This window comes from Chenopodium album, chromosome 13 (genome assembly GCF_948465745.1).
Source record: "Chenopodium album chromosome 13, dcCheAlbu1.1, whole genome shotgun sequence".
In the NCBI taxonomy this organism is placed as follows: domain Eukaryota; kingdom Viridiplantae; phylum Streptophyta; class Magnoliopsida; order Caryophyllales; family Amaranthaceae; genus Chenopodium; species Chenopodium album.
In genome coordinates, this window is record NC_137846.1 from 7,729,248 (window position 1) to 7,741,603 (window position 12,356).

The window sequence follows — 12,356 nt, forward strand, 5'->3', positions numbered from 1 at the left end:
GCTCGGCTCGAGCTCGAGACTCCAAACCCAAGCTCGAAGCTCGGCTCGAGCTCGAAGATTTTGAGTTTATTTATGCTCAAGCTTGATTTCTGATATGGATTTAAAAAAAAAAATCAACTTTTGGATTGATTTCAACCTTTTACTCCTGCCATAGATGAGTAGACAACAATGACCAACAATCGAGGATGAACAAGAGACGGTGAGCACTAATCGATGACGGGGAAACAACGATAAGCACTAATCGACGGCGAGTAGATGACAATAAGCACTAATCGACGGTGAGAAAACGATGGTGAGAAACTTATCACTAATAATCGATGGTGAGTAGACGATGAGCACTAATCATCAGCCATGGAACGATGGAGAAGGTTAAGTCGTGCTTGCTTTAGTGTTGGACAGGAATGGGATGACTGTTGTGCGTGAGTTAGATGTGGAGCAATGGAGCTTTAGTTAGGGTTAAAAAAGTTATTGAGCTGTACCCCACTAACAATTTTTTTTTTGACAGTAGCACACTAACAATATAAAAGATATACATATATGTATAAAATAAATTGAATATTAAAACTTAAATGAATGTGACAGTTAAAGCAATTCTTAATTTCGTATAAAATTTATTACTAAAAAATAAATAATATTTTTAAAATTGTATTTTTTGTAATATATATATTTTAGTCGAGCTTGTTCACGAGCTTTTCGAGCCGAGCTCTGACTTGCTCGGCTCGGCTCGTTAAGGTTTCGAGCCGAGCTCGAACTCGAGTCGAGCCTCGTCGAACCGAGCTTTGACCGAGTTTTGACCGAACCGAGCTCGAACAGTTCACGAATAGCTCAGTCTCATTATCACCCCTAGTCGAGCCGTATAACCCAGACAGGGTTTTACGGCAACTTGGTCATGTGCAGGGGATACCGCGGCCCAGTTTTAGGCCTGACAGCGCGTACAGACCTGCTAATGTCCGGTCGTATAGCGTTACTTTTCGAGGTCAGGGGTTATAGGATAAGTTTGGTCCTGGGAGCTGTTGTTTCGGCCTGTCGTTCCATCCACCTCTATTGGATGGACAGCCCACATGCACACCTGACTACTTGGCCTGGTTTTACACATACCCCCATTCTCGGCTTATCAGTGATACCGCGGTACTTGCCCCCCCACCAGTTCCAGGGAGGACGAACACTAATTACGTAAGTATTTGTTACTTGTTTTCCATAGATTACTGTGCAACTTAATATTGATACTGATTTTTTTTTGTATTTTTTTACAGTGGATGGGTCGCTCCATGCATGTTATACGACGATTCATTGCTGATAGCGGCGATGAGATTACCTAGACAGTGGTTGAGGCCCAGGAGCTTATTGTCGCGTGGGACGCAATGATGAGGATGTAGTTGATTTCATTTTCTTATTTAGAAACTAACTTCATTGTTTTAGGTTATGTTGTAAAAAATTTTAAATTTATTATTTGAATTTAAATTTGCATAATACATTGCTTAATTCTACAACTATGCAAAGTTCTACAACTAAACATTGCAAAGTTCTATCACTAATTTGTAGCTAAAGTATGCCATGTTGCTATCCGACCTACATATCGTTGATCCTAGTCTTGCACACCAAAATCGCGCACGTCGTACCAAAAACCTGCTACAGGAGGGACTGGAAAATTAGGTGACATGTCCAATCGAACATAGTGATAGTTTGCCACTGTGAGGAGTGCAAACTCCCTATATGGGCCCGTGGCAATGGACGGGGCACTCCATGGTAGCACAGTGATGCATGGATACACACCTATTCCATCTACGCCAGCACTGAAAAGCATAATGGCAGTGTTGAATAGGTTAGCGATCGGAAACAAGTCCTGAAACACTACCATCCAATGTTCACTTGTGCATCTCCCACCAGTCCATCTGATACGACGAACCTCGTTCTCTAGTTGATCAGCATAAATTTGAGAGTAAAGGTTAGGATGCGCGGCAACCTCGTTTGCAACCATAGTCCCTGGCCAACATCCACTGCTCCTGGTCACCCAAAAAGAAATCTGCAACACATCGAAATCCGCAATTTCCGTCACCTATCGGGTCAAGCCAACCTTCCAAAAACGGCAACATGAATTTCGGAAAATGATCGACGTATAAAATTTCATCGATGTTCATCTGACTACCTGTAATAATCACCAGGAAAGTATTTTAGCATTATAAAAACCCGACAACGTCCGCACTAATTAAATCCCAAAAGAATTAATTAAATGTAAAACATATTAACAACAACAACAACAACAACAATAATAATAGCAAGTAACAATAATAATAATAATAATAGCAAGTAACAACAACAACAACAATAATAATAATAATAAAGCATATACCAAAAGGCGTTTTCATGTTTACTGATGATTGTGATCGACCACGTCCAGAGCTAGATGTAGAAGTAGCATGACCCCTACTTCGGCCGCGACCTCGCCCACGACCACGACTACGACCGCCCGGAATATGCTCGAAGCCACTTGGATCACGCCTGGTAGATGAGGACCACTGTTGGCCTTGTGGTCGACCCTTGGTTGTCTCATTTATCTCGGGCTCTTCATAATCTACGTCTTCAGGGTAAAGCTCCGCAAACAACACTCGTTTCACACTTCGCACAAAACTGGCATCACGAAGTAGTACCTCATCAACCAGGGATCTAAACTGCGTTGTGTCCTGTTCCAACTCATCCTCAAATATAGGAATGTCAACACCGTCTCCAATGACTAGGGTTTTCCAAAAAGCATGGACCTGATCCAAATACAACCCCGTACCACCCTAAATCGAGGTGTGTATAGTACAAGCGCATGGGAGTCCGTGTGTCATCAACATCGCACAACCACAACGCTCGTACACAGCATCAGATAACTCTCTCATCTTGTTCACCTCCTGCTTAAGAATTTTGAGAGCATGGAAGGAAACATAGCCACTGAGATTGTGCAAGGGCATTCCCCTATACTCCACTCCAATTCGTTGTTTGGAGTCCTCCAAATGATGACGAATTTGAATAAGCAAACCCTCAGTGGCGCGGTGTACACGGTTGAAAATAGAATCCATTGACCCTTTGGAGCTTCCGAGCCACTGTTTAAGCACAGAATGTTCACTCTCCACCCAACACGAGTTCACGTTGCCAAAGTGCAGCACCTTATTTTTCCAAGCCGGAATAAACTTGTTCTTGTGCACAAGCCAAGTTTTTTTCCCATAATCCACAATGGTATGCTTTGACCTTCCCCAAGTATCTTTCATTTGTTGCAACTCAAATTCATATTCATCCTCAGTTGTCGCATTCATGATTTTTGACCACTTCCCATTCCTAAATTTCTCGGCAGTTACTATGTCTTTCTTACACAAATGGTATACCTTGGCCAACACATCTTTGTTGATGTGCCACCTACATAGCAAGTGAGCTGTGTTTGGGAATATCTTTTTCACCGCCTTCATAAGTCCCAACTCTCGATCAGTTAGTATCACCTTAGGAGTCACTTCAAAACCTATATACAACTTCAATTTCTCCAAGACCCACTTGTAACTCTCATAGGACTCTGTCTTCATTAAAGCATACACGATCAAAAAGTTTTGATTTGTCGGTGTGATCCCAACAATATCGAAAAACGGCATGTTGTATCTGTTTGTCTTGTAAGTGGAATCCATCCCTATGACATGTGGATATGTTCGTAACATATTCGCCATCTCTAGATGTGCCATAAAGGCGTGGGTGACAACACGTGTGTCGGGGTCAGCAGCTACCCAACTAACGTATTTGCGCTCATTGGCCAAGTGAAGGAACTGGTTGACGACATCTCTCCCTTCACTAGCATCAACCCTAACACGACTTCTGAAATTGTAGATGTGTCTCATGTTAGGGTTCTCAGTGGGAAACACATCTTTCACTGCCGCCATTATGTGACTAGGTTTAGCACATGCTGAACTCATTTGACTAACCAATTGCTTCGCAGCCGGACTTAGACCACTAACTTGCCGATGACCCTCTCGATATACCATCATTGGGTGGTTATGCAAGCCATGCAAACCTAATGAAGGAATGATTTTCCACCCTTGATCGTCCACCATACATGTGACCTTGATACGAAATGGACACTTAACACCCTTTCTTTTCGTGTTTTTCCGTACATCATTCTCCATATCTCTATCTTCAGCTGTGTTTCTATGGCCACGATCGCACTTAAGATACTTGACCGGTAGACCATCTCGTTGTTTCTTATACGAAAACTTTGTAAGGAAAAAGCCGTAACGTATGGAAATGTTTTGTGCCCATTCAAATGCTTCTTCAAAAGTCGGGAAGATCATTGACGTTATAAAATATGAACTATAGTCGATGCCATCGCCACCATAATCCGACAGTGATGCCTATTAAACATCCCAACAAAATATTTTTAAAATAATAATCAAAATAATAATAATCATAATCACAATCATAATCATAGTAATAGTAATAATAATAACAACAATAATAATAATAATAATAATAATAATAATAATAATAATAATAACAATGAAATAATAATAATAATAATAATAATAATAATAACAATTAAATAATAATAATAAAAACAATATTAATAAAAAAAAACAAACCGGGCGGTTAGACCGTGGTCAAACCGTGCAAACCGGGCGGTCCAACCACGGTCAAACCGTGTAGTCCAGGCGGTTTGACCACGGTCTAACAGCCCGGTTTGCCCGATTTGACCACGGTGGACCTTTTTTTAGGCGGTTTGAGTTCCGGCGAAAATAAATTACCTCGCGAAGTGGATCCGGCGGAGTACACGGCCTGCCGCTATCACTGTCCGTCATGTTGGCGGTGGTGGCGACGGTGCAATGGTGGTGACGGGCGGTGGTGGTTGTGTTAGGAGAGAGAGGAAGAAAAGGGTAATGTTGGAAGTTTACATAAAAATGTGGGCGATTTCGATAAAAATGTGGGCGTTGTTTAGCAGTCCACATAAAAAATAATAAAAGTACTATAGAAATTCAAAATTTACATAGGAAAACTAAATTTGCACAAATGTTGTTGCAAATTGGAGGGGATTTTGGTAAAAAAAAAAATAAGTACTTCGTATTAATAGTATTTGGAAAAGGCAAATGAGAGTTATGGGACTATCATTTTGGAACTTAAATTTGAGCATGAGGGACGGAGGGAGTAATGTAATAATCTCATTAAATTTAATTTGAAGGTTCTTAAACACTTTGCGTAATACTCTCTTCGTCCTTTTATTAGAGTCCCATTTCTCGTTTTTCACAAGAATTAAGATTTTTTTTTATATTTCTTAAACCATGTGATTGAAAGTATCAAAATACATTAAGTGCATTAAATAACAAGTGAGAGAAAAAAGAGGTTAACAAATTCCAAAAAGAAGAAGAAGAATGAGGAGAGAGAGAATATGTTGGTGGATTAATAAATGCGAAAAATGTTTGGCACAAAAAATCAGTAAAAAGTGAGGATAATTTTGGGATTAAATTAGGAGAATGAAGTTAAAATTGTAAAAAATCACTTACTAAAAAGGGAAAGATTCTAACAATGAAAGTTTAATTTTGATTTGTCAAAAAAGGAATAGTGGACTCTAATAAAAAAGACGGAGGAGTATTAATCAAAAAACTGTACATTTAATTTGTCAAATCTATGAGATACAGAGTAATAAATCTTGTACAAAGAAGATACTTGTAGTGGCATCTCATATGATTAAAAAAAAAGTTTTGAGTTTGAATGGGCATGATTGATTGCGTAATTGTGATGCATGGTAGTAATGGTACTTAAAAATCAATGTCGTCATATGACAACATGATTTCATCAAATGTATACCAAAAGAGCTCATAAGATGTACCATCTACCCATATAAAAAAAAATTAGGCAATTATATTATATTTAGGTTCCGTTAAACATTCAAACTAATACAACATTATTATCAATTAAGTACAATATGTTGCGTGTTTCAAACATTCAAACACCCATTATTATTTGTTAAATTGTCAACGGCTGCAATTCCTACAATTAAGAATAATCAATAATCAAGTCATTCATGCATGATCTATACGAGTACAAGCAAAAGGGAAGGCTAGAAGAATAATCATAGGTAAGCTTGTTCATTAACATTACTCATATTTACTTTCCTTTTTTTTCTTCCTCGTATGGAGTAATTCGTGATATGGATATTTACATACATATATTTATATATACAGATTTACGTTTAAAATAATGTTTAGATGTTTTTACCTGTAAAATTCGTCATAAAACTCATAAACGCAAGATTTTATTATTTAATAGAGAGATCCTTTGATCAGTTTTTTTCATACGTATTTAAAGAATTGCATAATATACTTTGCACTCCATATTTAATATTACTACAAATTATTTTTTGGTTTGATTAGTTGCAAATTGCTTTACACATACTACTTTCTATTGTTATGTTTATAGACAAATTAAATTGTGATTTTAGTTTGCCAATGGGTAAAGAAAATACTAGGCAAGATTGGCCTCAACAGCATGAACTATTAATAAGTTGCACTCAGCAACACGAACTTTGACTGGAAACTCAAATAGCACGACCTATAACATAAGGTGCACTAAACATCATGAATGAATTTTGCCACCTGAGATTATCTTGGAAACCGCCATACTTATTATTATTATTATTATTTTTTAGTTAATTAATTTCTAAATGCAATTTAGTTAGGCTTAAAAATATATTTTTAAATGCAATTTAGTTAGGCATCAAGAACCATACTAATTACTTGTACATTGTATTTTTTTTAAGGTGATGTTCACTGTCTAATTAGCCCAATATTTTTAAGGTGAGAGGGGGTGGTGGGTTGTGGTTAGTGGTTGTGGGTGTGGCCGTGTGGGGTCAGTTTGGTTTAGAGGTGGCGGTGGGGGATGGTACTGGTGGTGGTTATGGTGAATGGTGCTGGTGGCATGTCACCTTCAAGAACCATACTAATTACATGTTTTTTTCATTTAAAAAAAAAAAAGCCCAACATTGCATTTAAAAATTAATTAAAAAAAGAAAAATAATAAAATATTACGTATGGGCGGTTTCCGGGAAAATCTAAGGTGGCAAAACTCAGTAATGATATTTCGTGCACCTTATGTTATAGGTTGTACCGTTTGAGCTACTAGTCAAAGTTCGTGCTGCTGAGCGCAACTTGTTAATAGTTAATGTTGTTGCGACCAGCCAAAATAATATTACTGCCGGCTTGATTCTAATCAAACTCTCAAACTCTTCAATTGAGGTTTCTTTTCATTACAACCCATTGTCGTTTTTTAGTTGTTTACGATATGATTGGAGTTGCTCATATGTAAGCAAGGTGCTACAAATTAAAAGTATATTATTTCTGTATTTCTAATAAAACAAATTGTATAAATCTTGATATCTAATGGTAAAGATTGGAAGGAAGTATGTGCAAAAACTAAATACATATCGTAATTATAATTTATAATTTTATCAACATTACACTATTACGTGCATTAGTATGAAAATAAACTAGTACAAGTATATAAATTTATATGAAAATGACTTAAAGTTTGTCATATAGATGTAATAGGACTTCTATGGCTTTAATGAGGAAGCCCCAGTTAATTTCTGGGAAACAAAATATGTTTATCACATGACATTTTGGTAAATAAATCAATAATTTTATCCAATCATCAATATTGTGGGACCCATTTTTATTAAAAATATTGTTGATTTATTTATGAAATTGCCATGTGATAAACAAATTTTGTGTATCTGAGTGATTAATTTGTATTTATCCATATTTAATTTCTTTATTTTCCAATCAATTTGTTGTTATTATTATTATTAGGGAGAGGAAAATACATAAAGGTTAACTAAATACTCCTTTAATAATTAAACTCTAATTTTTTTTTTTTTTTTTGAAAAAATAACGTATTTTGAAGATCTAAGGTAAAAGGTTTACCAAGTGAATCAACACTTTGCTGTCTAATTGATAATCTGGTACTAATATAATTTATCTGTGTATGATCACCTAAAACAAAAGTCAATAACTTTATGCGTTTGTACGTACGCATGTGTCATAATAAATCAATAAGGGTCGATGTGTAGCTAGAGGAAAACTTCGTAATCGTATTATTTACGTTGTACAGTACTTTTATACTCCATGCATATTTATCATCAAAACTAGCTGCATGATGCAAGTTGGCCACTCAAGTTTCTATCAAACTACCCCACTTAACATTTTATGCACATGGAGAAAACTAAAAAAAAATTAAAAAAATAAAATCAGCTTGTCTTAAACAAGCTAAGGCAAGCAGATTTATTTGAATCAAATAGCTTAGGCACACATAGATTGAATAATGCACAAATTAAACTATAGTATATAGCTACATTATTTTGTATATAATTCATAGTTTTGGATATAATAGATTGTGTAACATATGAAGATGATGAGCTTAAATGAGCTGCCTGAAGATTGTGTCTCTACAATTCTTTCCTTTTCCTCTCCATGGGATGTTTGCCGGTCTGCGGCGGTGTGTTCTGAGCTCCGGTCAGCTGCTCAGTTGGATTGTGTATGGGAGAGCTTCCTACCATCAGATTACCATGAGATAGTTTCAAGGGCTGGTCCGGAATTGCTTAAGTGGGATTCAAAGAAAGATTTGTTCTTCTTGCTTTGCAACTCTCTTCTCATAGATGGTGGTAACAAGGTCAGTTAAGCAACAATTACCTTATCCATATCTTACTAATTAACCCTACCTACCTTTGAGTGTCTATTTTAAATACACTCAATGGCTAAAATGTGCCTTAATTTAGCCTATTTAGGTGCATACATCATATACATGATAAATGAAGTAAGTATAGTACATGATTATTCTCGGTTTACTTGTTTTTTTACTCATAATATAAGTTGCTCATTTAGAGCCAGATATACCTTTATATGATGGATTTTATACTACATCTGTTTATTACACTTGCTAATGTATAAGTTTAATCATCAATATCTTCAATTCGTTATAAGTAAAAGTATAGCAATTAGATAATATGATAGGATTTTTGAGATGATCTAAACAAATCCCAGATGACAAGATTATATATATATATATATATATATATATATATATATATATATATATATATATATATTTTTTTTCTTTTGTACTCCGTAATCACAAAAAGAAAGTCAAAGGTATATTTGTGAATAGTGTAAAAGCCAAACTAGATCAAGTAAGAAAGAACGAATGAAGTATAATATTATAGGAATATATATTTTCTGTTTATCTCAAGTACAATATAGAATGGATGAGATAAGAGACTAGACTAATTGGCTAGTTTTTCAACTTTTAGGCATGAGGTCAAGGGTCGAATTTCACCAAGCTTATTTTAGTCCGAATTTCTCTAAAATCACTCCTGTTAAGTTGGGCCTTCTCCTTACCATTAAATAACCAAAGAGATATAGTCAGCCTATTTGTGGACAAGCAGAAGTGGCCGGTGCATATGGCGCATAATGTTGTTTTTTTTTTTTTTTTTTTTTTTTTAATGGCCATATTGTTAAATTAATGTGCTTCATTTATTTTAAATAAAAGTATGTTAATGTTATTTTCATTCAAAATTCACTTATCTTAATGGTTTTGAACTTCTTAAAGCCTTTATTTTAGCCCAATTTATTTGTTTAGTCCTTTTATCTGATATGAGTTATCTGAAAAAAGTGAATAAAGGGAAGAGAATAAAGCCTTCATGTTTGTTTGTTACTATAAATCTATTTTTACATATACCCTATAATCCTATATGCTTCTGAAAATTTGCCATATTGTCATATATATTCATATAATTAGTTATCAATCATAATCTATGACACTTTCGTGATTATAATATTTAGGCAGTTGTAAATGGTTTGTCAAGCACTAATGCATGTGAACGTCAATAATCTTATCAGTTTATATACTAGTAAAAAGATTTGTCAAATCAAATTAATTTTAACCAAAAGTAAATTATTGTTTTTTGTAATATATGTCTAGCTAACATGACAAGATGCCATGCAGATTTTTAATTTAGACAAGATTACTGGACTCAAATCTTACGTATTGGCAGCAAGAGATCTGTCAATTGCATGGGCTGATGACCCAATTTATTGGGCCTGGAAGCACACTCCTCAATCAAGGTTTATTATCTCCAGTCCATTCTCGTCACAAGGTTAAATGAAATAAAGTTGTAAACGAGATTTAATCTCATATTTTGCGTATGTGTTTTCTTAATTTCAGGTTCAAGGAAAGTGCGGAACTAAGAACCACATCATGGTTAGATATCCAAGGCTATTTGAAACTTAATATGCTATCACCAAACACAACTTACGGAGCATATCTAATTTTCAAAGTGTCTAAACGTGCATATGGGTTGGAAATAATGCCTATGGAAGTATCAATCGAAGTGGCTAGTGATGTGGTGAGCCATAATACTGTGTATCTTTGCCAAGATGAAGGAAAGAAGCATCAAATGCAATGGTTAATATACTATAATCGAACGGAAATTCTTGCATCAAGGGTGAATCATGGGTTGGAGGAAAGTAATTTAAAACTTCCAGGTGCACGCGGTGATGGATGGATGGAAATCGAGTTAGGACACTTCTTTTATGGTGATTCTGGTGACTATTGTAGAGATGGTAAGGTTGTCAAGATGAGTATAAAGGAGATTAAAGGGCATCATTTGATGGGTGGCCTTATTGTCGAAGGGATTGAAATAAGGCCTTTACTATAGTCTATAGGTAGGTGTCAATTTTTTTTCTTGAAGCTATTAGAATTTTTTGTACAATCTATAAAAGAAGTTAATGATTTTATGAATTTTTAGTAACATTCTACTAGCAGCATGTAAAAAATAAGGTGTTAATACTTTTCGTAATTAGAACATCTCATACATGTAGGTTATGAGAGATTTAATTAGATACAAAGTATACATATAACTAGTTCTTTAAAAAAAAAAGTATACATATAACTAGTTACAGATAACCAAGCATGCTTGGTGGATGATTGAAGGTGGTGAGTAACTCATTTTGTGACTTTGATATCACAATTTCAAACTCCACTATCCTACAGTTGCTTAGGAGTAGTGGATTCCTTTACCTTCTCCATTTACTCTCGAGCATTGACTTGTGATTCTCTTAGTTCCCTTCATTCTCTACTAGCATGCAGCAGGAAATATTCATAGTATAATTAAATTTGCAGTAATTAGCTAGATCATATTCGCCTTTATAGGATTTTTTTTTTATTCCATTCAAGTGTTTTTCTGTAAACAAAGCGTTGTTCAATAGTTTCGATCTATACTAACGCTTTCGATAATAATAAATCGACATGATCAAGAATAATCGTATTAGGCCTTGAAGGCCTTGATGCATTTTAGAAAAGTTGTAATGTTGGTACCAAATCTTTACGAAAAGCTAAGCATCTTAACCTACTCCTCTACCGATTCCAAATTCATTATTCATTTAATAATTTGTCTCATCTCAAGATTGCCCTTTGGCCTTTATTGAATGTGAATACATTAGGTCACGTTCAAATCACCCTATTTTTACTAAATATTACTCTATATTTACTAAATTGAAATTAATTTTGTTTAACTAAAATTATGTTTTTCTGTTTTTTTTTTAATTTTTATTTTTTTATAAATAGATTCTCTATTATAATTCTTTTATAAAGTTACTAATTTTAACTGAAATGAAATTATTTATGCTGAATTTTTTTTTTTGAAACAAATCAATTCATTAATAAAAAGCCATCCGACATCTACAAATGAAAACTACATTAACAAATACATAAAATTAAATCAAATTAGGGTTTCCTTCATCAAAGCTATGATCGTTGAAAAAATCTTGCACTGTGGTACATCTCTCGCACACATCGCTGGAATATACAGCCTTTTCGGAGAGACGGTCTAACGACTTGTTGTAGCCATAAGGATGATTTTCATCTGATTTGCTTGAACGCATTTGAAAACTTGACAACCGTTGCGATGCCGAACAAATCTTTACCAAAAAACTGACAATAAGGCAAAAGATTATTACCTTTTTGATAAATCCTAACACACAAACAAACCCTAAAAATAAACAAACAACTAAACCAACAAAAACTAGTGACTCCACTATAGGGAGACGGACGTATCTACACCTACTTGTGTAGATTTATTGAAACCTAAATTGCAAAACTAAAGAAAATTTAGGAAAAAGGGCCGGAAATAGTCTAATTTTCCGACCTAAACGACCAAGATTTTGGAAAACCCCTAGAAGGGATGAGGAGAGGCGAGAGATTTGCACTATATTTATGCTGAATTAAAATTATTCTTACTAAATATTTTTTTAAGATGAAGTGAACGAGACTTTATAGGCATTGAACATTTT

At 34.9% G+C, this 12,356-nt stretch overlaps 1 protein-coding gene across 1 annotated transcript; it reads left to right on the forward strand.

Moving 5' to 3' along the window:
* The first annotated feature begins 8,256 nt into the window (after positions 1–8,256).
* On the forward strand, positions 8,257–10,818 carry LOC145574492 (F-box protein PP2-B15-like). Its single transcript, XM_081632297.1, has 3 exons — positions 8,257–8,679; positions 10,012–10,130; positions 10,231–10,818. The coding sequence occupies exons 1-3, from the start codon at positions 8,413–8,415 to the stop codon at positions 10,721–10,723; spliced, it is 879 nt and encodes a 292-aa protein (XP_081488423.1). The 5' UTR covers positions 8,257–8,412; the 3' UTR covers positions 10,724–10,818.
* The last annotated feature ends 1,538 nt before the right edge of the window (positions 10,819–12,356 follow it).

Bases quoted from the DNA above. Each gene is read 5' to 3' on its own strand.
- LOC145574492 (XM_081632297.1), top strand. From the start codon at position 8,413: ATGAAGATGATGAGCTTAAATGAGCTGCCTGAAGATTGTGTCTCTACA. The intron at 8,680-10,011 runs GTCAGTTAAGCA...GATGCCATGCAG, and splicing joins TCATAGATGGTGGTAACAAG to ATTTTTAATTTAGACAAGAT. The intron at 10,131-10,230 runs GTTTATTATCTC...TCTTAATTTCAG, and splicing joins AAGCACACTCCTCAATCAAG to GTTCAAGGAAAGTGCGGAAC.